General features: G+C 40.2%; 2 protein-coding genes across 3 annotated transcripts; one reads left to right on the forward strand and one right to left on the reverse strand.

Annotated features, from left to right (window-relative positions):
* Positions 1 to 642: 642 nt before the first annotated feature.
* LOC131893166 (protein phosphatase PTC7 homolog) lies at positions 643 to 8706 on the forward strand. 2 transcript variants are annotated; one of them, XM_059243122.1, is made up of 3 exons: positions 643 to 800; positions 6329 to 7260; positions 7767 to 8706. In XM_059243122.1, exons 2-3 carry the CDS (start codon positions 6407 to 6409, stop codon positions 8083 to 8085), a joined length of 1173 nt encoding a protein of 390 aa, XP_059099105.1. In that variant the 5' UTR covers positions 643 to 800; positions 6329 to 6406; the 3' UTR covers positions 8086 to 8706. The 2 variants fall into 2 exon arrangements, with proteins under 2 accessions (XP_059099105.1, XP_059099104.1); XM_059243121.1 differs by lacking the exon at positions 643 to 800 and adding an exon at positions 3963 to 4118.
* Positions 8707 to 9371: 665 nt separating this feature from the next.
* On the reverse strand, positions 9372 to 13241 carry LOC131893533 (large ribosomal subunit protein mL38-like). The gene is made up of 5 exons (XM_059243589.1): positions 12856 to 13241; positions 11194 to 11475; positions 10195 to 10451; positions 9864 to 10123; positions 9372 to 9674 (listed from the first exon to the last, which is right to left on the reverse strand). Exons 1-5 carry the CDS (start codon positions 13172 to 13174, stop codon positions 9419 to 9421), a joined length of 1374 nt encoding a protein of 457 aa, XP_059099572.1. The 5' UTR covers positions 13175 to 13241; the 3' UTR covers positions 9372 to 9418.
* Between the last annotated feature and the right edge of the window lie 2925 nt (positions 13242 to 16166).

Consider the following 16166-nt stretch of genomic DNA (forward strand, 5'->3'; position numbering starts at 1 on the left):
TGGCGGGAAGCAATACTTCAATATGATAATGATGGAGTTCAATTTTGATTCAACGACTTCCTCGAACTTTATTGATTGGGCTGTCACGGAAATATGTCAGGGTGATTTGATTTGTACCGGAAAAGTAATTCAAAATTTTCTCCAAAAGCAAAAACTGACGCGACGCCCTGGAGCAAAGGTATCGACATGCCTTCTTGTTTTTGATAAGCCAATTCTAAAATTGACACATACTCATGTGCATCTGGTCAATGAATTAACATGTGTGTTCTTTCTTACTAAGGAATAGAAACAAACTGATTGAGAGGAGATAGTTTTTTTAAAACTATTTTAAAAGATTGTTTTCTATATTCTTTTTCGCAAATGGTAGAGCTGCTAGATGGCACTATGGTCATATGTCGTCAGTTTACAATCCAGTATTTGGTTGCCGAGGCCTCAAAGTTTGGCTCATCCCGTCAGTAGTACTATTATCCTAACTTTTCTGTGTGACTCTTTTCACGGGGAAAAAAATCTGAAATTGAATTTTGAAAAAATCCCATGCTCATGACTTCAACCCTCCCTATCACGGTCCTTAATGGACTTTCCTTCTCATTGTGAGAAAGTCACCCTGTTTCCATTAGCTTTCTGCCAAAGTACGATCCCTGTAATTCAGCAGTCCTTGAGGAAGGTCCGCTGTTGTAACTTGGAGGTGGTACAAATATAGTGTTTCCATTCGAGAACCCAAGATCTTGTGAAGAGTGATTAAAATTAACTATATTGCAGATTTATTATGATGAATTACTAGACCATTAGCAGAAAATCAGGTAATTTGTTTTTACGTTATCTTTTCTGCCTTAAGCTCGACAACATTTAAGTTCTTACATAAGTCACGTGGTGCGCATGACTTATTTTTGTGCTTATTCAGGAAGACATAAAAGGACCTTCGGATTACTTTCTAGTCTAGAGATTGAGGGTGTGACGTCAGTTATTCTTTGACGAGTGATGATAGAAGTTAATTTGACAACTATTCACAACGTTTGATGCGTTCTGCTTTCTCGAACTGGTTGGTGAAAAGGTGTTAAAATCAGAGAATTGACTGTAATGAAATTTTCGAGAATAATTGGGACCCATTCAGACTGGCCTTAAAACCATCAATATGTGTCTCTTGTCCTAAGACACTTTGTTCAAGAACCTTTTTGAGACGGAAACAGGCTCAAACGAATGTGTCCTGAAATTAATGACAACAAAACAAAACGTGATACTGACCACATCCAAATAATAATCAGTAATAAAAGACAAAGCATGTTCAACAACCAGTTCCGTACTTTTGTTGTTGGTCCAATTATCCCATTTGATATTTCTTGATCAAGTCTAATTTTGTCTTCCATTATCTTTTTCATACGCGCAAGTAGTTCTAAAAGTGTGACGCAAAATGTCCCATAAACTCAAGTGGTTTTGCAATTTCTCTTTGTTTACCATGCCCCATCATAACATGTGTACTTTATCCAACTGTATTTTGAGACCCTGCGTAACAACAGCAGCACGAGGACCTCGAGAAACCAATGGACACGTTACTCGTGTTAACATTGAGCTTACTAATATTTATCATTGTATGAGCTATCAAGCTTATTCTTACATGAGTAAGAAAAGTCAACAAACCTGTTGGAAGGCCATGATTTTTCGTCCAGAAAGTACCGACATTTTTTTCTTTGTGTACTCTGAGCTCAGGTGACTGTACACAGAGCCATAGCACAAAACTACGTACCCTGTCTTTGCCAGCTGAGTGGGCTTGTCGAACAACATCCAGCCTGTGGGGACAAGGAAGAAGGTTGCTGGTTGATGTATAATGTAGGGGTATAGAGTACAACACTTCAAGCTTTTTGCTTTACTGAGGGTTCAGGAAGGAGATTCAAACCAGACCTTTTATGATCAACCCATTGGGCTCAAACTTATTTATTATGAAACAAACATGGTGAAGTCAGTTCCCTTCCCTCAGCGGGATTTGAACCTGCGTCCTCCCATCATTACATCTCCTTAAACAACCCTTCAGTCACGGTTTTGAGGAGATTCGAACACTTGCAACCCATTTAATCTATGCGAACAAGACTCAAATTGTACGTCATGCATATAACACAATTCAGAAAGGTCGCATATGAAAGAGGGTTCCGTGGAAGTGTAAACCTAAAAGTAACCCATTTTTTTCTTTGCAATGTTTTCCTATGTGAGGAGGATGATACACACTCATTTTGGAAAATAGACATAATGAGTGTCATAATACTGCTATGTGATTTGTTTTTGGCTTTACTTTTAAAATTATTTTTTTGGCCCGGTGTTTTATTCTTTTCATTCATTTTTTTTTCACGCCCATAATCCTTTAAACTTCAATTACTATAGCCATTCCAAATGACTTTCGCCTTTTGACACGTTGTCAGAGTGGCCTCAATAAACAAACACTATATAAAACAGGCACAACACATCCTGTCCTCTCCTTCCTCGGGATTTGAACTCATGCCCTCAATCAAAATGCATTTCTTGGCCTTTTTTTAAAGAGAATGACAATTCAAATTTCAAATGATGGCCCAGGGAGGTTCTCACCAAATAGGCCTCTTTGAGTACATTACTCTGTGGCCAGCCTCAGGTCTTGCCTGATTGATTATGTTGCTAGGCCCATGGATATAGAATTCTGTCATAGTCCATCTGTTGGAAAATGAGAAACATTGGCTTGAACAAAATATGACAACGAAATGTAGGCTAGGAAGAGAAACAGGTTTGCTTCAAAGAACAAGTGTGGTGGATTGGTCACAAAAACCATCCAACTACCTCCTAACCAAAAATTAGAGATTGGAATTAACATGTCTTGAAATATAAATCTAGATTCAAACTGACTTTTGCGGCCTGTTTAAGATTGAAATCACCATCTGAAAGGGGTTGAATGGCAGTCTTTCTTTATCGTGGCAGACGAGTTTGCGTACTGAATTCTTTGTTCTTTGAACCTGGTTCTTAGGTTGAAACCTGTTTTCTGGCGAGGGTGTGGGTGAATTTGACACTGGAATAAAATCCAGTTTTAGTACGTCATTTCACGCTTGACCTTGCTGGATTTCGCATGAGAATATGAGTCGACCTCTTCGTAAATCTCCCCTTACAATTCAGATGCTAAAACCAAATGGAACAAAAGATTAGTATAATCTGAAAATAATAACCCTCATCCGAATTGAAATTTCAGGCCGAACAAAGTAATAAAGCAATTATTTTTGCAAGAAAAGCGCAAAATTTGAGGAAACCATGATCGGCTTGTGCATAAGTGATAAAATGATCAAATCATCGCCTTGAGGAAGCATTACGTAGAGCATTATTGTTGGCATCTGAGACGTATTATGTTGGATTTTCAATATTCATGTTTTTTTCCAATGTCTGCAAATGACTTGAAGACGTATCTTTTGTAAGATACACCTTAAGGAGCGCTAATTTTCCTTTTACATTACATGATTGATGTCACGGACTTCCTTCATGACAAAGTGTACTTATAGGTGATCGTAGAGTTCGTTGCAAAATTGAGCGTCATCAATAATAGATCCTTTTTTTGGAATAGCCCACCTTTTCCACATAGATAAAGCCCGGTTTTCAATATTTTTAATTTTTAGATAATTATATGGAATTCTGTGAGATCAATCGTTAGATTATTGTACTGTGTGAGTAAAATGGACATTGTCAGCGAAGAGTAACATTCTCAATTATGCCTTTAAATGATAACATAACGTCCATTATGCTAAAAAGACCTCACCCATGTTTTCATACCATTGCTTGTAGCCCCCAGTTCAAAGCATTTTTTTTTGAGTCAAATAAGCAATCCCTGAAACTCGTATAACTTGCATAACGGCTCAAGAAATGATTACGTTAGCTTCAAGATAATGATTGAGCCAGGAATTCGTTGACCGAAACTGTCCTCCATATTGAGTGTACACTGCCTCGAGTTCCCCATAACAGTGCATCTCTTGAGAGAAATGTCCAACTTGGTGATTTGCCAAAACTTTTTGTGTCCCAGCATTGCTCGAATAAACCTTTGCTTTCATAGGGTATTCTTTCCGAAAGTGAGCGCTGAATCTCCAAGCTTGCCTTGTGATGTCAAATCGAGACTTCGGAAGGTTTGACTAAAGAAAAGCTTGTGAAAAAGCGTCGTGAGTAGGGCTTTAGAAAGGCGTTGTTGTTACTGTTGTTTCTTCAGCATCATGTGATCTGTCCTCGTACACATTCTACGGGAAACTCCCAAGGCGCAAGTACATTCATTCGTTGGAAATTCGATTTCGAAAATTCAGTTCACAAGCAATTAAGCGAGGTTGCGGACGGATTTTTTAGAACGACGGGCAGAGATGTTTTTGATGTTGATTATCTGAGGACAGGTTGCATAATGGTTCTGGTTGAGCTGCTTTTTGTTTCCCAGAGCCAACCATACGCTTAACACAAGAAACATGGTTTTTTTTTTATCTGTCTCTGTCTGGGTCTGAATTGCTTCGGTTTGTTGCATTGGTTGCCTTTCTGAGACAAGGTTGGTGCGCTTCTTAATCTTGTTTTTCCATAGATTTGTCTTTGCTCTGTAAAATCTGATTTTTTGCCTCATCATTTGGATGACACATGCCAATGCTTCTTATTTGGATATATATTGTTATTTTTTCTTGAAATGCTAAAATGTGATCATCAATTGGATAACTTAAGTCATGGATAAACACTGGACATTTTGAACCCGGCGAAATATGCAGGAAAAGTATGACAGAAAATTAAAAAAAAAATGAAAGGGTTTTTTTTACGTCCCAACTTTCAACCCCTTATTTTTTTCCCCTTAATTGAAGTTTCCAGTTCCTCAAAGTAATTTTTGAGCTTAACGCTAGATACAACATGGACGCACGAAGAAATGCCACTATGAATATGAAAGCCAAGTGAAGGGAAATCATGTAAAGCTTCAAAATATTTTCGGTGTGTGTGTGAGAATCGAATGTATTTTGCATTTAAACACATGTATTCAGCTAAGGAGTAGCTGGTCATTGATTACATGTGTCAGTTTTGGACGAGACCATGTTAGCACACTTTGAAAATGAATTAAGGCTAGGCCAACTCTTTTATAAACCTGGCTTTCCAAAGTCAACCATCATCTTGTCTTATACATAGATTGTTAAATTGATAAATGTTGGGCCACAATAGCAGTTGTGTATATGAAACGGTTGAGGGTGAAATTGAGTCCAAGGCAAGGCCAAAGTCAAGGTTTTGCGAGGTTTCTATATCGAAACAAAGCCTACCCGAGTATCCAAAGACAATTGGATAGACCTCCACTTAGATATTGCATACTGTTCGCCCAAGCCCATGTTATTGTCTTGTTCTTCAGACAAACGGTATAATCTAAAAATCGCCTACAAATCAGGGTAAAATAACTTATTATTCATATGTAACTCTAAAATGTTAGTTATATTCGAAACTAGAGCCTTGCAATGTGAAGACAACCAACTCAATCAAGACCAATCTCGTAGGGAGCAAGCGCACTAAATCTACTTCAACGCACTCTGACGGTCAGAAAATTAATCATTTTTCCTGCAACAGAAGTACCGTATAGGGGATGTCAAGTAAAGGAAATTCAAGGAAAATTGTGGTCCGGCACCCTGATTTTGGGCATTTTGGGGAGAGAGAACTAAGACAAACATCACAGTCAACTCGCACCATTTGCCCCTTGAATTTTCAATAATCGAGTGATTTTGAGCGAGTTGTGTTACAAAACCCTACTAAATGAGCATGTTTGGTGTTGATCAGTGTGCGCACTATCAAATTAGCTTAATACCACAATGCTAATTGCCTAGACAAGCATCCAAAATGGAAAAAAATGTCAAAATCCAATGCATGCACAGTGCGGTTTGGCTGGGCATGTTGTCTTTGATTTTACTCCATGGACTAACGTCAGTTGTCCATGAAGACGTTTACTTGACTAGCCCTATTGCTCTAGATTTGGCATCCTAGACGAAACATACTTTTCCCTGAAAGCGCATAGGCTTATGAGCGTGGAAAGTTCCTCGATCACATTTTAGCCTGCCACTTGATCCAAGATGACAAGGCTGCTCCCTTAAAAAAAAAATGCCGGCCTTCCTTGAGTTGACAGGGACAAGAGCGTGACTCGTTCGTCTCTTCAGGAACGAAGTCAGAGCTAGCTAGCTCTCTTGTTGCTCCTGAAGCACATCATCCAAAAGTCGTGACATTGTTATACTCTGAAGAAGCTTCATCTCATTGTGTCACTCGTGCCTCTTCCAGCATTGGTCCCAGTCCTTCAAATCAACTCTCATCAGACACTAAAGTGTTCTCTGTTGTACATTTCCAGGCCTCAATTCATTCAGAACTCAGAGAACTCATTGTGTCGGTGACGAGCTCCAATTTAAAAAAGCATGCTGCATCAGCCATGAAATCCTCCAGAGCTTTGAGAATGCAAACCACCTTGGGATGCTTGAGTCGTCTGGTCTCAAGGTCATTCGTGAGCGGTGTGGTCAACACCAAGGAGCCCTGTCACGCCCAAAACCCCCATGGCCCTCCCTCAGATCAGACTCGTTTAGTGACGGCCGTGAGTGGCTTTCCCAAGCAAAAAACCGGCTACAACATTGATCACATTCTCAAAGGTCAGATTGGCGAAGACGCCTATTTCGTGGCACGCCATGTGGACGATTGGAACAACAATCTCGTGGATGAGACCATGCCGCAGTATCTCCTCCATCCCGAGGCCAATCGAGGCCAAGCCTCACCCGCCAAATCCCCCTCCAACCGCGCCAATACCGCCAATACAACCAGTTCTCCCATGGTGGCGAGTAACGCCGGCGTCCAATCTCTGCGCAATAGCTCGTCCAATTCGGCGGATGTGATAGGCGTGGCGGATGGCGTGGGCGGTTGGCGACAATATGGCGTGGATCCTGGTCTGTTCAGCTCGCACTTGATGAAGAACTGCGAGCGATTGGTCAAAGCCGGCTATCTGGTGTCCAATCATCCGGCGAAACTCCTGGCTCAAGGCTTCCGTGAGATGAAAGAGTGCAAACAGCAAATCATGGGCTCGTCCACGGCTTGTGTGATGATGCTGTCGCATGCGGATCTGAAGTTGTACACGGCCAACATCGGGGATAGTGGGTTTTTGGTGGTGAGAAGGGGGGAGGTGGTGCATCGATCTCAAGAGCAGCAGCATTCCTTCAATACGCCCTTCCAGTTGTCGTTGCCGCCCAGTGAGATGGCTTCGGATGTGTTATCGGATCACCCCGAATCGGCTGACAGGTAATTGATTTTCTTTGAATTGCGTGCCGAGAGATGAGGAAAAGAGAGAATAATTGGCACTGGAAAGTAAATATTTGGGCTTGGTTTTTTTTGGGGGGGGGGAGTATGTCTTTTATGCACTTAAAGATTGACCTCAGTTGTCAAAACGCTTTAGTCATCAATCAACTGAAGACTTTTCACGGGGAGTTGGCGAGTTCTGTTACGACTGACTTCTTTTCTCATCTTTGGACTGCTTCCCAAAAACTTTGTGTACTGTCTACTGTGTACTTCAGTCCAAAGTGACACAATTGAACTGAGTTTTTCGTCGTAGAAAAGAAATCAATGTGATCATGAGCATGGCAAACTCCTTTGCCTTGACCTTTAAAGCTTGTGTATTTGTATGAAAATGAACTCAAGTTAGAAATGTTTGATGTTTGATGGGTGAATGACCATTTTTTCCGGAAATTGAACTTTTTCCTGCGGCGAAAAAAGACTTCCGAGCCGACGAGTTATCTTCATGATTTCAGGTACGAATTCAATGTTGAAGATGGTGATGTGATCATGTTGGCCACGGATGGGATCTTTGACAACGTCCCGGATTCCTTGCTCGTGGACGAGATCAGTGCGAAAGTGTCCTCACCCGACTTGGTGGCGCCCTCTCACGACGAGCTGACCGCTCGATTGCAACAATGCGCCAATAGCATCGCTCTGATTGCCCGGAAGCTGAGCCAAGATCCGGATTTCTTGTCGCCCTTCGCTCAAAACGCTCGCGCTAACGGCTTCCGAATGAGTGGAGGCAAGGAAGACGATATCACGGTTCTTCTGGCCGCAGTGAGGATTTCGTGAAAGTCAAAGTCTAGAAAGAAAGAAAGACTTGCGTCTTAGACCAGGAGATTCATAGGCTAACAGACAGACAGACAGTCAGAGACGCATTCTCACCATCTTAGTGCAACCACTTGTATATTAAGTTTCACGCATGTGATGTGTAAGCCGTGCCATAAAACTAAGAGACGCAAAGAGGCGTGTCGAATCATTCGAATATACATGCCTATATATATATATTATCTTCCTGTTCCTTCCATCCGACCTTTCTCGCTTGCTTGGCCTTCAGATTGGGTGAGGTCCTGACCGACCTTGAGGTGCTCCCGTTGCTTGGCAAGGGCGTTCTCCTGGATATTGCTGACGACCACATGCACCCTAAACCTTATTGATCTCAAAAATCTGTCAAAATATATCCAGGAAGCGAACCAAATGGAACTCTGAGCCTAATAATACATACATATGTAATATCATATTATATCCCCGATCACGGTTTCCTGCGGCTGGACACATCTGTTGGAGGGGGCGGCTCTCGAGAAAACGGCGTTTTAAGGCACATGTGTACAGTATGAAATGTCCGTTGTGAACATGGAACACAATTTGTACGTGCTATTATATTAGAAATACATATTCTGCCATAAAAAGCAATCCGTTCTAATGTTTTGAAACATTCTGGTCTCGGTAAATCTAATTTGGGATAAACCAGGACGTCTTAAAATAACGTAACCTAATTTTCAATAGAACAAAAAAAAAAAAAGATTATTGCCAAAAATCGGCTTAAGGCTAGGAAAGCTCTTCTTGACCTAGAAATGAAGGAGATTATATAATGCTACTGAATTTGATATCGGAATGAACTGCAATATCCAGAAATAAATAGATATTTTTTCATGTCACGTAAGAATTAATAGATGTTTCCAGCTCTTACAATGCTCTTACATTGCTATTTAAGATCAATCATAACTAAGGGGTGGAAAAGTAGTTATTATTTTGGTTAAAATCATTGTTTTAAAGTTTTGAAAATCAGCCAAAATAAGTTCCGAAAACGTTAAAATAAGTTATAAAAAGGTGAAAAAAACGGTCATGACGACATCTTCTCCTGCCTCAATATCCCAATTGAACCATACCTTATCTAAGTCAGTCACGAGGTCATCTAGTTCTTCATAGTTGACATTTCCTGATAGAGGGAAGGAGGCTCTGACAGAAATTTTGAAATGGGTTGCAAAGAGCTTAAATTAGAAATAGCGAAATGATACATCTAATATGGGCTACCCTGTAGAGTTATGTAGTTAGCCAAAAGGTTCGATATCTCCGACTTTTTACGATGAAGGAAGTAACATTTATTTCGCAACTAAACGAGACACTAAGCCAAAGTGGGATCCCGCCTCAGAGGGCTCCAATCTTTGTGTTGGAACACGCCTTGTCGCAATCGCTCTCTTTCGATCTCTCGCCGTCTCCATTCAGGCAATTGAAAGTCCGTGGGATGTACATTAGGATATTTCCACCGTTTGTCCAAATCCCCCTTGAAAGGATGGAACGATCGGATCTTGTTTCGGACAACTTCCTCCTCAATCTCTTTGGGATCCCGATACTTGTCCAAAAACAGATTAAAGCCTTCTCTGAAAAAAAAAAAACTGGATGTAGAACAATTTTAATTGAGATCATCATCACCACTGTTTTCGAACCAGAAATAATACACAGTGAAAACGTCTCTAGGAAAGGAGAGAAAGATCATCGGTGATGATATTGCAAATAAACTAATTCCTAATAGCTAATATATTCTGGCTCCAAATTGATGTTCTACTTACTTATTGTTGCTCATGTGCGTCCAAGGTCGGATGTAAGTCTGGACAAAGTGATACTCATATCGGGGTTCTTTCATGTTCAGTGTGTTATGGAAGAAGCTCGTCAGACTCGTGTCGTAATCCGATTGGAAAAACGCCAAACCCGCGGGAGTGATTTGATTCTGGAACTTGGCAAAGAATTCTCGATTCTGAAAAGTCCGCTCCTTCAAAATGATTTGATCTTGAGTGGAAGGCTTGTATTGGGCGAGGTCCAATTGTCCATTCTGTAAGAACATCAATTTCCCGGTCAAAAGGTCTACGTTTTGGACACGAAAGGAAGGCTCATATGTTTTACCTGTTTGTACAAGACAAAGACGAATCGTTGATACCCAATGCCAAATGGAGGAAAAGGTTGAAGGTAATCACAAATGGTTTGTCCGGACCGAATGTCTCCACCTTTGATGTTGGACACCATCCAATGTAAATATTCGGAGTTGTCATCGGTGAAATGTCCATCCGGATTGGTCAAAACCAAAGTCCATAACGATTCGGGGTCAGAGTCGAAACTCACGTGAGGAGCTTTTTCCGCTTCTCTCGGCTTGATTATGTTGCCTAATTGGCGAAGAAAGAAAAAGATAGTATATTATATTCAATTTCTTACTCTAGTACCCTATGATGAAAACTACTTAAAGCCAAGGAATTTAAAGGTATTGATAGAGTAACTTCAGATGGAAATTTAAAGGGAAAGTGCGATTGGATACGAAAAAAAAGATTCGCTTTTGGACATGGTCTTTTGGATTATCTATGAATTGTGATTTAGAGTACAGTTATATGTTATTCAAATTAAGATTCATGGCATCTTACAGGCAAGTAATTGTGAATACAGACATGGCAATCAATTATGCTCACGGCTTTGTAACTCACCAATTTTCACTTACAAATTACTTTTCAACAGATAAAATATATTGATAGTCTTATATCCAAGGGCAAAATCTAGAAGTAGACAAGGTTACAAGCGAATCAAGACTATTATTAAGGCTCAGAAAAAATATCTTTTGAACTGAATCTTTTTGGGGCCCATTTGTTAACTGACCTGGAATTAAACGGGTCTAGCACGAATTTGCAACTAATTACACTTTGCGACCATACAATTACACTTCCTATCATTTTTCGACGTTGTAGTCGATATTTCTTTAGACATTTTTTGACCACGTAATTTTAATTTCAATCGGTCAAAATTTTCGGATCTCATTCTTACGCTTCGTCAGATCAGTTCAAAAGTGGGTTTAGTCCATTACCATATATCATATCATGAACCTATTATTGAATAAAACAATCATTATAGCCAAATCACCTTGATACACCGGCGTCACGAGTTTGTCGTCATAGTCAAACTTCACACTGAGAAACACGTTGGGCGTGAAGATGGCGTCATGGAAGAGATCATCGAAAACACCGTAATACTCGGCGGCCTCGTAAGTGGCATCAAAGATGGCTCCGGTGAGGATGGCTTCCCGCTTTACGGCTTCCAGATCCACTTTCAAGGTGCGCTCACGGGCGGCTTTTTCCATAGCTTTGTCGGCTCGGAGATTCCGCACATACTCCAGCATCTGAGATCGGTTGTTTAAGGGTGTGTCTGCAACCAACGAGAAGATCCTGATTGATTCATCTTAGTAAAGTCACATTGGACATGAAAAGTTGTGATATTGAGCTGGTCGAAGCGTCAAATATGAAGAAGATAATTGTAATTTGGGGGGGCCTCAACCCATCCAACTATCTTATAGGGTGTGCGTCAAGTTGTTTCATTCTTGAGAAAAGATTTCAATAAGTCGACGAAGTCCAGTGTTCATTATTATTTCTTGTCTATAATTTATTTATCAGAAATGACGTTCGAGCTAATATTAAAACAAAAGCCACCTAGGGGCAACCATTTAAGTGAGGTTATAACTGAACTTGAAATTGATAAATTGATAAGTGTTTTCCTCGTCGAAATGAAAATTGATGAGAAACAAAAATAAATCCAATAAAAAAAAACACAAAAAAATCCGTAATTAGGTGAATTGCTCGTTCGTAATGACTATGTCCAATCTAATGGACATTGAAGTAGCAGCTGCATGATGATATTAGCACAAAATTTGGGAGGTCACTGGCGCAATTTTCAATACAAAGGAGGTACTAAAAAAAGCAATATATAAATCTTAATATTAGACGAAATATTTTAAAAGTTTCAAAAAGTTCATTGCAATAATAAAAAAATAAAAATATGAAACAAAAAGCGAAAAAAAAAGCTTTCTTTTCCGGCAAAAAGTCGTATTTATGCATGTTAAAGAGTGAAACTGTGACAGTTCAATAAAATGCAATGCTACCTAAACCATTCTTTTAATGGATGAAAGAACTGAAACTCTAATCTAATGCTTTAATAAAGAGCTATTAAGCCTCAAAATCCTTTAATAAAGAGCTATTCAGCCTCAAAACCGTTTAATAAAGAGCTATTAAGCCTCAAAAGTACGAGTGAGCCCTCAAAATTTGAAGATGACGTTATCTTCCTTCCCGCTTCAATGTCCCAATAGACTTTGATCGACTGTTTTCTTCGACATTTTTAAAGGAGCCGGTGTCGTGAAATTGATGACCTTGGGTACGTCTTCTTAACCAGGATGAAATGATGGGCACAATTGTAGTTGCTTTTTGAATATGACATATCAGATCACCACGGGTCATGAGGTGAAAATGACTCTTTTCAAGTCTTTCAGAGTTCATGTACGAACAACATATGACTACGATCCTCTTAATGACACTTAATACCTCTGATCATCTCTTATACACTCCTCCATGTTCAGCCTCCTAAGACATCAGAAAGTCTCCCAATCCGCCAAAGTCCTGCACCCATCACCCATTTTCCATACTCGAAGTCATCATGGTATTGAAACCTAGCCAATTGAGCATTATTCCATATTCCTTCGATTTCTACAAAGGTCTCTCACAAAGTCCAGGCTCAAGGCCAGCCTTGGCTCTTCACCTTTCTTTTCTCGTTTAAATCCGACATCTTGTCGTTTGAGTCGAGCCTCTGTCTCATGGGCGTACATCTCGTCCAGACGCTCTTGCAGATTCAGGTCCAATCCGGCCCGCCGAAGAGGCGTGGTTCGCGGATAACCCGGTCGACCCGGCCCCTTGGCGCCCCACCAACCCAAACTGTAATTCCGGGGAATGAGTTCGTCACTCTCATTGGGTCCTTGACGGGTCATTTGCTTGGCACCGCGAGATATCCCATACACCGGTCCTAGATTGGCAGCATGGAGGAGGGCCCAACGGAGCTGAGAACCGCGGGATAACATCATGGACAATGATGGGGATGGGGTGGGTATTTGTATATTTACATGGAGGAGTCAGTGTCGGTAAACGTTATTCTCCACAGATTAGTTGGCGGTGCTACTTTTTTAAACTTCACCTAACCTTATCAAACCTAACCTAACCTTGCCTAACCTAACCCAACCTAACCTAACACGATATTAATAGACTTTAATGTCTCTCTCCAAGCCTTTCTAGCATTTTGTCACAAATTTAAAGATGAGCACCGCCAACTAATCGGTGGAGAATAACGTTTATCGTCAGTGTCAGGCATGGTCATCAGGTTTGCCAAAATTGGAATGGACTGCGAGATTCCGAAATTAAAGGGCCCCAGACTCGCATACCTTCTGCGCCATCTATGGGCCCATTTTGCGAGTTGGATACCCAGATTGATTGATGTCTTTCACGCGTTAGAAAATATTGCCTCATGTCTAAGAGGTATTTAGCTAGAAATTGCGATGATTTGTCCTGTTGAAAGGGTTCTTAATATAATCGAACCTAGGTGACCTCTTCCAGGATATGCACTGAGGTATCGTTGCTAATTTCAATCATGGTGGACCAAGGCGCTCGAATACATTCTCACATACATCAGATTCTCTGTGCTATTGAAATCAGATTCAGCCAGTTATGGCAAACTCCGCTCAACACAAATCATATCGAATGTCCATGTCTTCTTGCCCTTCTCCTCAAATTTGCGCTTTTCCAAATATTTACGCCGAAAGATTGTGACTGTTGATTCCCCCTATCCCGAAAATATATGCATTTTTGACCATCACAGTAGAAAAAAAAATCCAAATGAAACACTAGCTCTTTGACTCTTTTCTACCATTCATTTTGGAGACATTAAAGTGGCTCTTGTGTTTTGGGTCGTTCTTTTCATGATGGCAGATTGACCAGATTGCAGATTGCAACCCATTGTAATCTACTATTAAATTACTGGAATAACAAGTCCAGAAAATATTTCAGCTTTTCCTTGTTTGTTAGAGTTCGTCAGAAAAGGACGACAATTTAAAATCATTTTCATGTGGGCTGGATAGCGCGGCAAGGCCATCAAGTAAGTTGTTCACTACTCAAGTCAAAATAACCAAAATGTTACAGATCAAGGCTACTTTTCCATGGGTATGAAATAAATGCCATATAATTTCTTGGTGAGACCATTAGGAGTGACTAGAAGTGACAATGAATTTGACGGAAGTATGATAATGATAATGACATCATCAGTTAAAATCTAGTAACTCTCGTCTAAAAATATAGACCGGAATTTCTTCAGATCATTAAAGTTGCATTCTTGTAGATTGTTCTATTTTAACACTGTCAAAACAAAATCAATACTTGACTAAGACAGATTGGCATGACGTTTGCCCTATCAACAGCCCTGAGCAACAATAAGCAAAGACTCATTCTGGCACTCAAGTGAACAGCGCTTGAGTAGAGCTAGGGTCAACAAAAGGTACATATTCATGGCCAAACGATCTATTTTTTATACGAATTTGAAAGTCGAAAACTTTGAACGCAAGTAGATATGCCAAACTATAAATCATAAACTGATATCAATGTGCATATGACATTTAAACTGGATCAAAATTAAGTTCATTTTAATAAATCGCATTTAAAGCCCAAAACTGAAAAGAAAGGCTATCAAAGAGTGACTAGAAAAACATTGAAATGAAATTGGATATGAAAGTAGAGAGCGAAAACTGTTTGTTTCAATGGAAATGACTTTGTATGAGGTACAACATAATCATAACATCAAGAGCTAAATAATGCTTGAACTGAAAATAACATCCTACATTTTGATTGATGATCAATATTGAAGTTTCTCCAACAACGTTAGATGGCCTCGCTGACTCGGCGATCTGCCAGAGCGATTATTGATCGTTTTGCTGAATGCACTCTCTCTCCTTTTTTGGGACAACGACCACCAAGGGCGAAATTATACAGACGAGAGTTGCCAAAAAGACACTTGGTAGCTCATTTCATTGATAGGCTGACACTAAAATGAACAAAGTTGACTATAAGGGATGTTGTTCCAAAAGGGGCTCATTGTCAGTGAAGTAGAAAAAATCTTTTCGACTTTTTTCCTTACGCACATAAAAAATGTGGCACATTGGCAATTGAAGAATTAGGTCACTGAGCATATCAGATTCCAATGGTTGTGTACAAATAGCTGAATTATGGTTGTTCTTTTATGTTGACTGATTGACGTTAAGGGATGAAGAATAATTCACCATCATTGCATTTTTGTCAAAAATTGGTTCTTTGGGCCTGACAATCCTTGCACAATCAGCAAAACTAGCCATCCAATCTTTCCATACAAAACCTTGATACATGATGAAAATAACCAACATCAGATTGAAAAGTGTTGCGTCTCAATGCGTGAAATTATTTCTAAAACACTCCTGAACAATGATCGGGGAGAACCTGCCACATCTCTAATAGAAGGATGCTGTTCACAACGACATAGATTCTGATCCCATTCATTGAAGAGATATGGATACAAACTACCAGGAGGATAATGTCCCCAAGAGTGGCAAAGAATCCCATACTTATTTTTATCAAACCTAAGCCTACATAAAAGTGCATGGCCCAGTGCCTAGTTCATATTTTGGTCCCACTCAGCTTGACCATGGAGTACATCAATAGTGGAGTGGAAACCTCAGTCAAAGATCAAATGTCTTCTAGCAAAGGTTTTGTAGAACTATGTGTTACCTCCCGATCAGATGCATTCCCCGGGCAGAGAGAGGGTGCTCAATGAATTCCATCTTCATGTTCAAGCACTCAATTAGGAGGTAATGCAAAACGGAAACGTCTTCTAGCGAGGTTTCAAAGAGCTTTCCTCTCCACTACTTCCGTCTCAACTTATTATGCTGTGGCTCATTTCTGGCCTCACTCTGACCCATAAACTACCAGCAAGCCTGGGCGTACACAGTTCATTGGCCTGCCGCTGTACTGACTTTAAGCCTACTTGGGTCTAGCATGATT

This window comes from Tigriopus californicus, chromosome 2 (assembly GCF_007210705.1).
Source record: "Tigriopus californicus strain San Diego chromosome 2, Tcal_SD_v2.1, whole genome shotgun sequence".
In the NCBI taxonomy this organism is placed as follows: domain Eukaryota; kingdom Metazoa; phylum Arthropoda; class Copepoda; order Harpacticoida; family Harpacticidae; genus Tigriopus; species Tigriopus californicus.